This window comes from Carassius carassius, chromosome 45, assembly GCF_963082965.1.
Source record: "Carassius carassius chromosome 45, fCarCar2.1, whole genome shotgun sequence".
Lineage (NCBI taxonomy): Eukaryota > Metazoa > Chordata > Actinopteri > Cypriniformes > Cyprinidae > Carassius > Carassius carassius.
The window spans coordinates 12,433,476-12,450,557 of record NC_081799.1 but is presented as its reverse complement, the minus strand read 5'-3'; the positions used below and the strand labels follow the sequence as shown (position 1 = coordinate 12,450,557).

The 17,082-nt window shown below is 41.0% G+C and overlaps 1 protein-coding gene and 1 long non-coding RNA gene across 2 annotated transcripts in view; both read right to left on the bottom strand.

Moving 5' to 3' along the window:
- Nucleotides 1-17,082, bottom strand: part of LOC132126987 (C-type lectin domain family 10 member A-like) — a 33,864-nt gene that overhangs the window by 14,306 nt on the left and 2,476 nt on the right. The window contains exons 2-8 of the mRNA XM_059538607.1: nucleotides 5,852-6,238; nucleotides 4,577-4,704; nucleotides 4,391-4,497; nucleotides 1,831-1,940; nucleotides 1,246-1,602; nucleotides 438-562; nucleotides 234-340 (exon numbers count right to left, since the gene is read on the bottom strand). Coding sequence (XP_059394590.1) covers nucleotides 234-340; nucleotides 438-562; nucleotides 1,246-1,602; nucleotides 1,831-1,940; nucleotides 4,391-4,497; nucleotides 4,577-4,704; nucleotides 5,852-6,238 — 1,321 coding nt within the window. The remainder of the gene's footprint in view (nucleotides 1-233; nucleotides 341-437; nucleotides 563-1,245; nucleotides 1,603-1,830; nucleotides 1,941-4,390; nucleotides 4,498-4,576; nucleotides 4,705-5,851; nucleotides 6,239-17,082) is intronic.
- LOC132127646 (uncharacterized) lies at nucleotides 15,475-16,635 on the bottom strand. Its single transcript, XR_009427562.1, has 3 exons — nucleotides 16,203-16,635; nucleotides 15,979-16,085; nucleotides 15,475-15,868 (listed from the first exon to the last, which is right to left on the bottom strand). It is a non-coding gene; the product is annotated as an uncharacterized LOC132127646 (long non-coding RNA).

The window sequence follows — 17,082 nt, the reverse complement described above, 5'->3', positions numbered from 1 at the left end:
TTTTGAGTTAAAATATAGCACAATATAGTATATTTTTACAAATTTTTTTCACAGATCCATTTAAAAGCAGTGGTACATGGATAATCATACCGCCCTGATGGATAAGAGACAATGCAGTTCTCTCCGGTTTGTCCATTGGGCTCTCCAGTCGCCCAAAAGCTGAAACTATAGCATTAGATGACTGTGAGAATCATTTTTTAGATAATAATCAGTTCATTTCAGTGATTTCTCACCCAGAGGTCAATGTGCTGCCATCAACCCATTTCCAGCTGTCCTCCACATCACTGTCAGTCAGACCAATCCAGACTCCATCGCCACCAGCAATCTTTTGAATGAACTCCTAGTAGAATTAGACAGACAGCAGTGTTTAACATCTGCAGTAGACATAAATGAGGCTGTAACACAAACTTGTGTGCCCCACTCTATTATTCACTCACTTGTTCTTCTCTGTTGTTTATGATGATCAGATCTGCTCCTCTCTCTCTACAGTATCTTCTGCTCTCAGCCCAGCTCTTCGTCTCAGAGGAAACAAAGTAAAAACTGGACTGATAGATCTGTCCATCTGTTAACACAACCAGATCAGCTTCTAAATTTTTTTTGGAAATAAGTTTCCACAAAATTGTTTTATTATTTATGGAAGGTATGTTCTCTCTCCTGTGTGCTCATTAAACACACACACACACAGAGCAATGCACAGTAATGTGTAATTACCCGCTGCTTTATTAAATAAATAGTTTCACAACTGAAACGCTTATCGTAGTATGGAGGAGATAATGCCACTGTTCTTGAAGCAGGTAATTACACTTTCACTTTAATAGAGACACTGCTGCTGAACACTGTTCCGAGCCAACACTCAATCAATCAATCAATAATCAATTAATCAGTCAACAAATCAATCAATCAATCAATCAACCGAATAACTGATGATTAAAGGCCAATAAAAAAAACAAAAAAAAAACCCTGAGCTGGTATTCCAGACACAATTGACAAATATCTTATGCATTATCTCAAGCACTCCATTGTTGTCAGTTATTCCATGGAAGCAGTCAATTTAAAAGTAGGTCTGTTGTTGCCATTGTAGATGGCAGAACCTTTCCACATGCTTACACACACACTATATATTGTACTAACACACATGCACACACACACACACACGCACCCACATACACACAATATACATATAGTTAATAGTGTATACTGAATGTGAATTAGTGTGTGCATATGTGTACTAAAGTTTAACATTACCGATTTCACGAAGACTTTTAAACAATTGACTTTTCTCCTGATTGGACTGTTCTCTTTCTTTAACCAGGTTTTTGTTTTTGGTTAGTAATCCATATTTTTCATTTGTCAAGTTTATGTTCTTGTTTAGTAGCTGTTCTTTCTCTTCTGCCAGGTTAGTAATCATGGTTAGTAGCTGTTCTCTTGCCTCTGTGAGGTTGGCGATCTTGGTTAGCAGCTGTTTTGTCTCTTGTGTGTAGTTTGTGTTGTTTGTATGGATGTGGACACACATCACTATGACTGCAGTCAGCAGAAGAACACACAGCAGAACCAAACACACTACAGCTGCTCTGGAGCTTCTGATATTCACACAATTACTTCCTGAAGATGACAGATGTAAAGATAAGTTTTATTGGTCACACTTTAGTTTAGGGACCAAATCTCACCATTAACTAACCATGACTTCTGTCTCAATAAACTCCTAATTTGCCTCTTATTATTAATTAGTAAGGTGATAGTAAGGTAACTGCCAATATATACTAAAAATATGCATGCTAGTAAGCAACCAGGTAATATAGAGAATTGATCTCCTGATGTTTGTGTTTGTACCTGTGTGTTGAGGTGTTTGGTTTCTCTTTTTGCGTCGGTCCATATCCCGTGTTCCATCAGTATTTATATTGCCATAAACAGGCTGAGACACCTTTGTTCCCATGACCTCTCTCATTTAAACAGTAGATGCTCTTTGTGGGTTTTTGTAGTCCTCTGCTTTGAGTAGGTGAGGCCAGTAGGTGGAAAAGTATGTCATTGAACGAGCATGTGATATGCTTTCTACAATAGAAAAAAGAGGGCATTTTTGTGTGGTCACCATGTGGTTTCATTGTAGCTGCCGAGTTCAAATTAGTTTAATTATAGGCCTACATGAGAAAGAAGTCACCTAACTTAACCAAGTGAATTTAAACTAAATCAGAAAATATAACTTTGTTTTGCTTGGAGGGGGGGGCTGGGGGTTGGGTTTAGATTCTATTTTAAGACAAGTTATTGAGAACAGCAGAGCGGAACTGATCTGAGGACAGTGTGTGAAACCAAGTCACATGACTTGCAATTCTCCGAATGGCCAAAATAAACGTTTCTCTGGTCTGATTCTGATTTAAACAAATACCTTTTAGACAAAGAAACACAATAATTGTACTCTAGAAACAGTACCTGTCTTCGGAACTGTCTTTAGAACAGATGTGACAGAAGAGACGCTATTGGAGCAATGAAATTTGAGTTTGGTGCATCTCAACACATACAGCTTTTGTTCTGAAGAACCCTGGCATTAGTGAACAACATCCTGATTATGACAGACATGGTGTTAAATGAGAGTTTGTGCTGTTGTTCTTCCTCATATTAGTTCAGCATATACAGAGCAAATGTAAGAGGAGGAATCAGGTTAGAGATTCTCCAGAAAATACGTTTGGTTAGTTATTGTCTTAAAAGTCCTATAGACTACTGGGAACACAAAACAACTTACTGTAGCTGCTCTGGAGCATTGCTTACTTTGTTACTGAATGTATTTAATCATGTTAAATCTCTCTAAAGCAGTTCATAGTGTGTTTTTTGTGTTGTGTTGTGTTGTGTTGTTCAACAGATCAAATCCTCTAGAAATATGCATCTGATTCTTAAGAAACAGTCTTTTGTTCTTTTCTGGTCCAAAAAAGAAGAAGAAGAACATAAGACACAATATACAGTACACCCACTCTATTATTAACACTAAATAAACTGGTTGATCAGTTTGATCAGGGCACAATTCAAAAAAATTTAGTTGAAATACTGCATTAGCTCAAAACTCTTGAAAGAAAAGAGAATATGAAATAAAACACGTTTTAGTCAGTTGCTACAAATGAACAAGATTCACATTTGCACATTACACATTTAAGATACCGGGGTTAGTGGTCTGTTATGCAGACTTGCTGTTGAAGTCGGTCATTATCAGAAAATATCAGACATTGTAATGTAATGACTGACTAATCAGAATCAAGTATTCCAGAGAGCCATGTGATAAGTAAGGGATAATGTACATCCAGCTGATTTTTCTCTCAGAATAAACCCTGACAGGGTGATCAGGATTTATTCTGAGCGAACATGCTGGATGTACATTATCCCACTTATTACACGGCTGCTTGCCACATAACTAAAAAAGTAGGCATGAAATATCGAGTTGAGTTGAAATATTTAATTGAAAAGCTTCCGTGAACACAGCAGTTGCGAGCAAGCGGTAAGTTCAAACTAAACGGACATTTAAGGGAAACGGTGCCATCAAACCACTCTTTACACAACATTTCACCACATAAATAATTAAGGCAAAGAAATATTTAAGACGAAAATGTTTTAAAATCTTACCAGTTTATTAATTATCTTATAATCCATTACAGCGTCCAAAACAATCGTAGCAAAATGGCAGCAGTTGCATTTGTATGAAACGAGAGAGCGAGTCCACAATATCAGGATGACATAATTAAATAATTGTTCCCAATTTTGATGTTTTAATATTTCATTAACTTAACAAACACAAAGCTTCCAGTACAGTGCCGACTGTTGTTTCCCAGATGAGCAGGTGTTATCAGCTTTTACTGGTTGTTATCGAGGGATAACACAACTCGGAATGTCGCGACTGACCAATCAGAATCAAGTATTCCACAGAGCTGTGTAATAAAGCTTCAGAACAGCAACTGGGTGAGTAATTAATGCCCAATTTGTAATTTTTAGGTGAACAATTACTTAGGCCTAAGGCCTAAACAGGGCCTAAACAGGTATTCCATTAAAATCAGGGGTGTCCAGTCCACGGTCATCATACTGAAGACTTTAGCTCCGGCACACCTGCCTGGAATCTTAGTGATCCTGAAGACCTTGATTTGATGGTTAAAGGTGTACATGTTCCTAGGGCCATAAACTCTTCTCACAGATCCATTGATAAGCATCATTACATTTAACATCAATCAACCCTAATAAATCAGGCCACTGTGTTAAATAAGTCACAGCACAGTTCTCTCCTCTTCCTCCATTTGGCTCTCTAGATGCCCAGAATCTGAAAGTACAGATCAGCATTAGATGTTCAGTGCTCCTTTCTGTGTGATATGATACCGACTCTGAGAATTATTACATAATAATCAGTTCAGTAATTTCTCACCCAGAGGTCAGTGTGCTGCCATCAACCCATTTCCAGCTGTCCTCCACATCAGTGTCAGTCACACCAATCCAGAATTCTCTCTTAACAGTATGGTTCTCAACAAAATCCTAAACAGATACAGTAATTATGTTATATCATAAAACAACAATAAACACATTTCATCTGAACATTGCATCTTTCACTCACATATTCCTCTCTGTTGTTTATGATGATCAGATCTGCTCTTCTCTTCAAACAGTCTTGTCTGCTCTCAGTCCAGCTCTTCCTCTCATTGGACATGTAGTAAAAACTGGATTGATAATAAATCCATTCATCTGTAAATGACATCTGTAAATTATCACTTTCCTCTCACCTGCCTAATTGTAGCAGATGGTTTACTCTTTGACTGAAATGATTGGTCGATGTTACTGATTTTGACAAAATAATTAAAAATAAATGTCAAAAAATATCTTTGAACACAAATAACCGTAAAGGCCTGTAGTGATATGGTTTGACTGGTTTGGCACTGTAATTCAGCCTTCTTGGCTGCAATGCAATAGAAGACACACACAGTGCGTATGAGACAAACCAGTAAATTGTGGAAAAAAAAAAATAATAATAATAATAATAAAAAAAAAAGAATGCTGTCATATGTAAAGGCCTCGATATACTCACTGGTCAAGTAATTTTTTGTTCTTCGATATACAGTTTGATATAAGCAAGCAATGGTGTATTGTTAGTGAACATCCTGATACTAATTATGTAAATATGTGCTGCACGCTTTCCTCTCAATAACAAATTTATCACCCAACAAACATGGGCAACATGGGAAAACAGCAGTTAAGAAAGTATCTGATCATAGCGATGTGAATGTTTGCATAAGCTCTGCAGTTCAAGACTCCAATCAAGTCATGTCATTGCACGTTTTCTTCATATAACAGTATACAATTGACTGTTATTAAGCAAGCAGCTTTATAGTACTAAACATGAAAATCAGTATTAGAGTTTATAGATTTACAACTTGTTTTTCTGCTTTACACAGCTCTACATGAATATGTACATAGTATATGGGTCATTCTGTCTCAACTCAACCAGAGGCCCCCTGCTCTAATTTTTTATTTTGTTAATTTTTTTTTTTTTCTGAATAAAGATAAACATGTATACTCTAAACCTTTGTTTGAGTTGACACAGAATGACCCATACACTACATATTCATATGGAGATGTGTAAAGCAGAAAATCAAGCTGTAATTCCAGTGACACTGAATGACCCATGTATACTTTAACTACAAAAGCTGAATAATAGGTCTTAACCTACTGATTTACCGTTGATATAATCGCTGATTAGTTGATTAATAATCCTAATAGTAGTTTTGTTTTATTATTAATCATTGATAATTTGAAGCCCTAGCTTGCTCACAGAAAATATAGCATGAACTGTAGGTGAGACCACAACCCAAATACACAGAGTAAAGAAACTTACCCTCTTTACAAAGAAGCTGACGTTGATTTATTAGCTGCTGTCTCTCATTCAACAGATTTATGTTCTTTATTATCAGCTTATCTGTTTCTTCTCTGATAATGGTAATGTTAGTTAGTAGCTGGTCTCTGTTTTCTTTGAGGCCGTTAATCTTGGTTTGTAGCTCATCTCTGTCTTCTGTGAGGTTGGTAATATTAGTTAGTAGCTGGTCTTTGTCTTCGGTGAGGCTTTTAATCTTGGTTAGTAGCTGATCTCTCTCTTCTGTGTAGTTTGTGTTGATTGTATGGATGTGGACACGCAGCACTATGACTACAGTCAGTAGAAGAACACACAGCAGAACCAAACACACTACAGCTGTTCTGGAGCTCCAGCTCTTCACTGAATCACTTCCTGGAGATGACAGATACAAAGATAAATGTTTCTTAATTTCTACAGAAAATACTGAATGTATGTTTGTACCTGTTTGTGGAGGTGTTTGGTTTCTCTTGTTACGTCTGTCATTATGTGTTCCAACAGTGATTATATTGGCATAAACAGGCTCAGACATTGTCATAGGTTTGATCTAAGTAATGTCAATGGTGGAAGCAGTCGTATTTGTACTCTGTTGTTCTCTGGTTTTGAGAATCAAGTTTTAGTAGGTGAGGCCAATGTGACATCCTGTAGCATACCACTTAATAAGCAAAACAAAAAAAAACATGCTAAATGGCACATGGTGTGGTGACCATGTGGTTAGATGTAGCTGCCCCCCTTGAACTTAAAATGTATCAGAAAATATCAAATGAAGTTAATATCATAAATTAATTGTGCTCAACATCTATATTATTGATTGCATATTTTATATTGATGCCTATTCTTCTTTTAGATGCTATTTTCAGAGTCACTGAGAACTGCAGAACGGAAGTGTTTTGAGGTCAAGTCCCAAATCGTGTAAGGTGCTTTATGAACAAAATAAGGTTAAAAAACAGGAGTTTTTTAATGAATATGTAAAGTCAGACCTTTCAGTTAAAATTAGTAAAGCACCTCATGTTTGGTATATTGACCAGATGTATTTTTCAGTAAATCAGTTTATTCAGATCATAATACTGATCTAATTTTGTTCACAAATCAGTTATTGGGTTCAGTTGCATTGTTTAATGGCTTACTATTAGAGATCCTGAATGATACCGACTTCAGTTTTCTATTGTTTTTCACAAAAAAAAAAAAAAAAAAAAACTATTGCATGGCTACTTAGATTGTTTTCAAAACGACCATAGAAAGAGTTTAGTTCATCAGCAAGCAATGGATCTGCTCTCACCTCTGCAGAGGATTTGTTTCCAAATGCACATATGGTCCTTAGACGTAGGGAGACATTGAGCTGAAAACGAGTCTCTATTCGTTCCATGTATCTGAGTTTGGTGGCTCTTACTAAGCATCAGAGAGCATAGCATGATGCTGTTTACTCGTTCATGTTTCCCAACAAAAGGCCGGTGTTGTAAGAAGCAGTGTGTTTGTTTACTGCTGCATGGATTTGTCTGTCCACCCACGGCTTCTGATTATAGAAGGTCCTTATAGTTACTGATTCAGCTGCTTGCTTGGCTAGCGTGTTTACAAAGCTTAATGCTACGTCCGTGAACTCACTGACGTCAGAGGAACTCGCTCGGAACATGTCCCAGTCTACATCATCAAGAGCATGGCTTCAGACCAGCGCATCACCACCCTCAGCACCGGGGGTTCTTGAATGAGCCTTTTTTTATATTCGGGTGTGAGGAAAATTGGCGGCATGATGTGATCTGCCAAAAGCCGCTATTGAGTGAGATTTGTAGAAATTCTTAAACTGATAACAGGAGCGTCTGGATGCTTGTTGATGTTGCCAATGAGTGAAGTTATCAGACGGCGTTACAGCAGTGTCTGGGACCGAGGGCGTGAACCATGTTTCAGACAAACAAAGGATGTTACAGTCCCTAATGTCCTATTGGAAACTTATCCTTGCTCTAAGATCGCCCATCTTATTCTCCAGAAACTGGACATTGGCAAGCAGAATACTCGGTAGAGGAGGACTGTGACAGACTATTTTTCCTCAGTCTGTTGTGCCAAAGTTGCTTGAAGTCCAGTGTTATAATTCCACAGTCTGTAATGATTTGGGGTGCAATGTCAACCGCTGGTGTTGGTCCATTGTTTACCAAGAAACATTGGAGCACTTCATGCTTCCTTCTGCTGACCAGCTGCTAACTTCATTTTCCAGCAGGATTTGGCACCTGCCCACACTGCCAAAAGCACCCAAAGTTGGTTAAATGACCATGGTGTTGGTGTGCTTGACTGGCCAGCAACCTCACCAGATCTGAACCCCATAGAGAATCTATGATCTATGGGGTATTGTCAAGAGGAAAGTAAGAAACAAGAGACCAACAAATGCAGATGAGTTTAAGGCCACTGTCAAAGAAACCATTCTATGTTTCCACACCATTTTAGCAGTTCCACAAACTGATCACTTCCATGCCAAGCAGAATTGAGGCAATAATTAAAGGAAAAGGAGCCCCTACCAAGTATTGAGTACATGTACAGTAAATGAACATACTTTCCAGAAGGAAAACAATTCAATAAATGTATTTTTTTTTGGTCTTATGAAGTATTCTAATTGTTTATTTAATACATGAGTTTCCCAGTTTGAGTTGAATTACAGAAATGAACTTTTCCATGACATAATTTATTGAGATGCACCTGTATTTTCACATGGCCAATTATAATCACTTCACACAATCACTTCCTGAATTAGATGACCGAATATGTATGGAGCTTATAATATGACAAAACAAATTAAATTTGTATTGTGTAAATTTGAATTATTGACACGTGTCATTTAACAAAACAGAATATTGTGTGGCATTTAACATAGCTCAGTTTTTTTTTTTTTTTATTTGAATATTCAAGTTTTATTATTAGTTTTTTTCATATTATAAGCTCCATAAACGTGCAAATTTGAACGTTTAATCAACAAATGAATGTGATTATCTGTACAGTGTAGTGGTTGGTGTTTGTTTGTCTCTATCTTTAAATCATAATCTCTCACATGATCTCAGTCTCTGTCCCGATACCATCATAAATATCATCAGACATTTTCGCACTTTAACCATTTTCAAACATTTAGTTCATTATTCATGTACAGATGTGTTTAAGTCGTTTAAGTGTCAGCGATGGGAGAAAAAAAATAACTTGTGGTCAATGTGTAAAAAACTTTGGGGAAGTTGTGGCCTAATGGTTAGAAAGTTTGACTCCTAAGGTTGTGGGTTCGAGTCTCGGGCCGGCAATACCATAACTTAGGTGCCCTTGAGCAAGGCACTAAACCCCCAACTGCTCCCCAGGCACTGCAGCATAAATGGCTGCCCACTGCTCTGTGTGTGTGTTCACTGTGTGTGTGCACTTTGGATGGGTTAAATGCAAATCCTACTAAAATAAAATCATATAATATCAAAACTTGTATGTGGACTCTACAGAAGCACTGAAGAAATTGAAGTTCATTAACATTCCTATAATAATTCACCAAGTCATTCTCATTTGCTAAATGTTTAGAAGAACACACAGTAGCTGCAAACACACTGTTGCTACAGCTTCCTGAAGTCACTTCCTGAACACATCAGATATGAAGTTCAATATGTCTCTCGCCATTATTACTGGTCACAAACCATGTGACAGATACAGGAATTGCAAATACAGATGCTCAAAGATGTTTAAATAATTTAGTAAACAATAAGTTAATACTGAGAAACGTACTCGGTTACTAAACGTAACCTCGGTTCTCTCTAGAAGAGCGAACGAGTACTGCGTCTTAGCTAAGACGCTACGGGAAAATTCTCTTTTCACGAAATACTGAAGCAAAAAATTATCCTTAATTTTGTATTTTTGTAAAGCGCATTTGCAGCAGTACACAGCCATAGGCGAGACGGCTCGCTCGCTCACTGGCTTGTTCTGCGGCAACCGCACAGCCTATCGAGCGCAGGCTGATGTAACATCAGACCAATAAGGGCGCTTTGCGCCCTTCTTGCCACTTCCCGCCGAAACGGGTGTGGCCCAACCTATAAAAGGAGCTCGAAAAGGCTGACTCACCTGATTTATTTCATCGCCGAAGCGAACCAGAGTGAATCGTACGCACGGCAGAGAACGCAGTACTCGTTCGCTCTTCTAGAGAGAACCGAGGTTACGTTTAGTAACCGAGTACGTTCTCTTACGAGAGCTCTCTCATACTGCGTCTTAGCTAAGACGCTACGGGAACCCGATGTAAAACGCCGTGCGCGCAGGGATCACACACCGATAAACCTGAAGCAACGCCCAGGATTTACAGTGCACAGTCACCTGAGGGACTCACAGAGAGTCCGGGACAGAAAAAAGGGGGAAAAACCCTCCGTCCCATATCTAGCAGCATCCGTAGATGCGGCAATATGACATCACACAGCCGAGGCAAGGCCTGACTAATGTGGCAATGCGGGTCTTACGCAATACTGCCCATATAACAGTCGGCAGCGCCTAGCGCTCATGAATTCAGAATTCCCCTCAGGGCCCTGATTCTTCTATACCGACAGCAGCCTTGCTTGCAAGGCGGGAACCTCCAGGTTATAGAACCTGATAAATGTAGACGGCGAGGCCCAACCCGCCGCCATACATATATCCTGCAAGGAGATCCCAGTAGACCACGCCCACGATGAGGCGACGCCTCTTGTGGAGTGTGCTCTGACGCCCAACGGGCACTGAAGGCCCCTGGAAGCGTAAGCTAACGCTATGGCGTCAACTATCCATCTGGATAGAGTCTGTCTCGAAACAGCCATTCCTTTGGAACGTCCACCGAATGAGACAAATAGCTGCTCCGTCTGCCGAAAGGCAGCAGAGCGAGACACATAAGCTCTTAAAACCCTGACAGGGCAAAGAAGACTCGAGTCTCCATCCTCCCCTGACACCGGCAGGGCAGACAGGGCAATAACCTGAGCCCGAAACGGTGTGCTGAGGGATTTCGGCACATAACCGTGCCTAGGTTTGAGTATGACCCTTGAGTCATTGGGCCCAAACTCCAAGCACGACTGGCTCACCGAGAGCGCGTGCAAATCACCCACACGCTTCACAGAAGCGAGAGCCAACAAGAATACTGTCTTGAACGACAGATGCTGAAGGCTAACCGATTGGATAGGCTCAAAAGGGGGACCCTTCAAGGCCTCCAAAACCGCCGCGAGGTCCCACATAGGGACTGACGGAGGTCTGGGAGGATTCAGCCTCCTAGCTCCTCTGAGGAACCGGATGACTAAATCGTTCCTTCCTATTGACTGACCGGACGCCGTTTCAGAAAACGCCGCGATGGCCGCCACATAAACTTTGAGCGTGGATGGGGCTCTGCCCTTATCCAACAGCTCCTGTAGGAAGGAGAGGACCTCCGTCACCTCACAACTAAGGGGCGAATAACCTCGAGCTGTGCACCAGCTGGAGAACACCGACCACTTCGAGGCATACAGACGTCGTGTCGACGGAGCTCTAGCCTGAGTGATGGTATTTAGCACTCCCACTGCGAGATCAGCGGGTAACCGTTGAGTGCCCATACATGGAGGGACCATAACTCCGGTTGAGGGTGCCAAATCGAGCCCCTGGCCTGCGAGAGGAGATCTCTCCTCAACGGTATCGGCCATGGGGCGACATCTGCTAATTGCATCAAATCTGGGAACCATGGTTGGTCGACACCATTTTCACACTCGGGGAAGTCCCCAGGCTTACACCTGATCGGTACCAGCCGTTCGCTGTCCAAGGTGCTAGAGCCGCAACACAGCTCTGATCGACCTTGAAATGCAGCCGGCCAGACGCCCACGCTCTGCGCGGCACCCGAGCCTTCAGCCAGAACTGCAGGGGGCGCATGCGGAGCAGGCCCAGCCGCAGAACCGGAGATGCTGAGGCCATGAGACCCAGCATCCTTTGACAGTGTTTGAGCGACACAGTCGCGCCGCAGCGGAAAGAACTCGCTGCGCGCTGAATGCCCATCGTGCGCTGTGGTGACAGTCGCGCCGTCATGGAACACGAGTTCAGAACTATACCCAGAAACAGGATCGTCTGACTGGGGTTCAGCGAACTCTTCGCCCAATTGACACTGAGGCCGAGCTTCTCGAGGTGATCGAGTAAAACAGCCCTGTGGTCCACGAGCTCCGCTCGTGATTGGGCCAGAACCAGCCAGTCGTCCAAATAATTCAGCACTCGCATGCCTCTGAGTCTGAGAGGAGCGAGCGCTGCATCCATGCACCTCGTAAACGTACGAGGAGCTACGGACAAGCCGAATGGCAGGACTGCAAACTGGTATGCTTGGCCCTCGAAGGCGAATCTCAAAAACCGCCTGTGGTTTGACGCTATCTGTATTTGAAAATACGCGTCCTTCAGATCTATTGACATGAACCAGTCCCCTCCGCGAATCTGCGCAAGGAGCTTCCTGGTCGTGAGCATTTTGAAACTGCGTTTCATCAATGCCTTGTTCAGCTGCCTTAGATCCAGTATGGGCCTGAGACCCCCGTCTCTCTTGGGCACCAGAAAGTATCTGCTGTACAGCCCCCCCTCGCTTTGAGCTTGAGACACAGGCTCTACAGCCCCTTTGCTCAACAGTTTCGATATTTCGGCCCGAAGTATGTGTGCTACTTCTGTTTTGACCGTAGTTTCGACGCGCGCTGAGAAGCGCGGTGGGCGTCGAGAAAACTGTAGCGAGTAGCCTCTCTTTATAATGCCTAGCACCCAATCCGAAACCCCTGGAAGCGCTGACCATGCATCTGCATGAATGGCTAAGGGCTGGATGTGACACGCGCTCTGTTGACTGGGCAACGGCGGCGCTCGAGTGTGCTGCGCATCTGAGGCGGGGAGCGCGCTGATCACAGCGGGCAGATCGCTCATCCTCGACCCCGTTCCGGCGCTTAACCGACTGGAGGGAGGCTGAGCGGGTCCCGTGGGACTCAATATATCTGCGAGTAACCGTGGGCTGCATGTGTGCACTTTTACCACTTCCAACTCGCCGTCTGCCTGTGCAGAATGTACGTGCACGGGCCTCGTTTTTACAGAAGCCCCGCGCCGTAAGTGACATAGTGTATGTGGGCACTGGGAAGTGGGCACGTTTACTATGCGGCGCGCTCGACCGATCTGTGTCGATCTTATGTGCGCCAGCCCTGTGTCCAGGGCTGTGCTTACATGCGGGGATGGGCACTGGGTAGTGGGCATCGTCACTGCATTTAAAGCACCATCGGCCGTGGCCGGACGAGCGTGCACGGGTTTCGTTTTTACAGAAACCGCATGACGCGTGTGACATAGTAATTGTGGGCACTGAGGGGTTTACTATGTAGTGTGCGCGACCGACTTGAGTCGACATTATGAGCGCAGGCCCTGTGTGTAGGGCTGTGCTTACATGTGGAGATGGGCACTGAGGAGTGGGCATCGTCACAACATTTATAGCACCATCGGCCGTGGCCGGGACACCAGAAAAAACGTTGTTTTTGCTCTTTTGTGAATGTGCGTCGCAGGGCGAACACACACACAGAGTATAACAGAACAAGGATTATAAAGGATATGGGCGCCGGATAGCGCAGCAGGAACGGCAGTGGAAGGCGGCGGTGCCAGCGGCTTCAGGATGGCTCGTCCTGCTGATATGCTCTTCCAGACGGCGCTTGCTTCCTCGTGATCCAGCGATGCGTGAGCTTCGCTGAAGAGATGAAAAATCAGGTGAGTCAGCCTTTTCGAGCTCCTTTTATAGGTTGGGCCACACCCGTTTCGGCGGGAAGTGGCAAGAAGGGCGCGAAGCGCCCTTATTGGTCTGATGTTACATCAGCCTGCGCTCGATAGGCTGTGCAGTTGCCGCAGAACAAGCCAGTGAGCGAGCGAGCCGTCTCGCCTATGGCTGTGTACTGCTGCAAATGCGCTTTACAAAAATACAAAATTAAGGATAATTTTTTGTTTCAGTATTTCGTGAAAAGAGACTTTTCCCGTAGCGTCTTAGCTAAGACGCAGTACGAGAGAGCTCTCGTAAGAGAACTTACAGTTTAAAAAATTGTATGGCCAGTTTCTTAGTATATGTTTTCGCTTAAAACAAAACAAAAGCATAAAAAACAGTTTTACTTCTTAGAGCAATGCACAGCAGCTGTGTTCTGTTCCTGCCGCCCCGTATAGTGCACTATTTAATGGAAAGAGCCATATGTAGTGGTGTCTGAAACCATAGTGGACATTATCAAGTACACTCCTTCAATCCCATAATGCACTGCAATTACTAGTGTACAAGCTCTGTACACTCAGTGGGTAGCTCCTAGAGAAACCCTTGCGAGTTAAGCCAGAAGTTGACTGAATGAATCAGGGTTATTAAAGGAATTATATGAATTAATGATTTTATGATTCACTCTGAAAGATAGTATTCAAGCCCACCCAGTAAAAGCCCACCTAGATAACATAAAGAAAGCATAAACGCATCACTTCATTACCCAACCTACTATTATATTCTGCAGTCTTACAGAACTTGAAACTTTTTGTGTCTTCAGGACAGATGTGATAGAAAGGACACCAATGTACTAATGGAGCATCTTACTGAACTCATAGACAGAGCAAATGTAAAAGAAAGAACCCAAGGTTAGTGGTTCTCCATAAAACATACACTTGGTTGTTTATTGTCTGAATGTTCCTATACTGGCATGAGAGGAGTACAACAAACTCATTGTTTTTACTGCATCATGTATTATGTAAAAAAAAATGGGTTTCGCAAAAAAAAAAACTCAGATAGGGTGGCAAGGACATGATGTGAAAGAAGTAACTAATTACACACAAGCTATTGATTTAATTTGAAATATTGTATTAGCTCAAAGTTGCTTCTGTGCCTCTTGAACTTCTCTTTATACCCGGGCCAAAAATATTATCTTTTCAAGCTGCAGCAAAGAAGACAATTCTTGAACTTTAGTAATGCAGATACTAGACTGGATATTGAATGTGCAACACATAGCTGATCTGTATTACTGCTTTGGCAAATTTAATAAATCTAGACCCAGAAAAGTACAGGCCTTCTTGAGAGTTGCAAAATCTACTCATGATAAGGTCTATTTCTATAAAACTGTAAAATGTGTTTTACGCAATAATTTCTTAACAGGATAATGTGTTTTTTTTTGTTTTGTTTTTTTGGTTTTTTTACCAAATTAATGATTTGGTTTTATCTTGTAACTATTGTTCTAAAAAGTACACTATGATTGCACCATTTGTGTTTTTGTATAAAACAATATGACTGTATTTAGTTACTTGAAGTAGACATCAACTGATGATATATATATATATATATATATATATATATATATATATATATATATATATATATATATATATATATATATAATTAAAATTTTTAACATCTTATTTTGACATTTCTATAATGAAGCGCGGATTCTAATGCACTGCAAACAGCGAGTGGGCATCCCTCGTAACTTTAAGCGGAGGCGTGCATTAATTCTTCTTAACTCTGACATGCTCATGGCAAATTTCTATGAGGCTCCGCACCTCCGCAAAGTATTTTATTTCAGCCAGCTGCCAAAGCAATGTTTCTCATTTGTGTTTAGTTTGCCTTTAAGTCACAAAATAAAAACACAACAAAACTGTTAAACACTTTAAATGAAATTAAGATGAAAACAGACATAAAAATGCAAACAAATACAAAATATTAATAAAAACTGTAATAGCATATAAGTGATACAAAAAACAATATTGGGTAGATCTACAATTTGCTTTAAAGGTGACACTTCAGCAGCAGCAATGCTATAGATGATAATCATTCATTCTGAATGTTTGGTACTTTTAATAAGGTCACCAAAAAAAAAAACAGGAAGAAAACTTGTTTATGATGTTTCTCTCTGTATGAGAGGTATAATACTCTTTTCACAGATCCAGTTATAAGTTTGATCACATTTAACATCATGCCACCCTGTTATTTCAGTCGACATTGGTATATAAGACACAGCACAGTTCTCTAATTTTCCTCCTTTTGGCTCTTTTATTTCTTCACTGGTTGCCCAGAACCTAAAAGTACAGATCAGCATTAGATGTTCAGTGCTGCTTTCTGTGATTATTATACTGACTATGAGAATCATTTATTAGATAATAATCAGTTCAGTTCAGTAATTTCTCACCCAGAGGTCATGTTGCTGCCATCAACCCATTTCCAGCTGTCCTCCACATCAGTGTCAGTCACACCAATCCAGAATGCTGTTTTATTAGTAATATTCATAACAAAATCCTAAACAGATGAAGCAATTCCGTGTTAATATCATAAATTGACAATATACACATTTCATCTGACCATCTCTCGCTTAGCAGCTAAACACTACAAACACACACAGCATCTTTCTCTCACTTGTTCTGTTCTGTTGTTTATGATGATCAGATCTGCTCCTTTCTTCAAACAGTCTTGTCTGCTCTCAGTCCAGTTCTTCTACTCATTGGACTTATAGTAAAAACTGAATTGATAGTAAATCCATTCACCGGTACAACAACAAATTTGCCTATTAGCACTTTATTCCCATTTGCAAGTCTTCTCAGGTCCAAAGATCTGTATACAACCCAACTTATTTGCCAAACCTGACCTGCCTATCAGTAAAAAGCACATAAAAAAGCATTGTCTGGTGCTGTGTCACCAATGCCACAAGTCAGAGAGTAGCTCCAATATACTGCTCTCACTCTGTGTTCCTTATTTCGTCTACATGCCTTCATTTATATTACTTGCCACGTTTCAAACCCTAGTTATCTTGTCAACATAGACAATAATGCTGAACATCATTTGTGTTTTGGTCTGTGTAGGCTGACAACTCAGCTCTGTTTTATTCTATATTTAACTCTTGTAAGAACTAAATGAATGAGAATGAGAATAAAGAACAGAATGAGATGTTTGAACATACAGTGTATGTGTGACACAGGGAATATATTCTATCAGTTTCATCCTTTATAAAATACCACACCTCTTTCTCCCAAACTTAACACTCGCACCTATAATTATTATGTTGTGTACAATCAGACAAAAATGTATCTCAAAATTGGGTCTTCTTGGGTTAATATAGTAAAAGCACATTTATTTTAAATGAACCAAGATCTGGGGCTGCTAATGTCATTTCTGACTCATGTGCAAGGCACTCATCTAAGTTTTGGACGGGTTGGACCTCAGGTTTTCAGATCTAAATGGACCCATGAAGACCTCTATACTAAACAACTTGTAACAGATAGTTTCACAAATAATATAC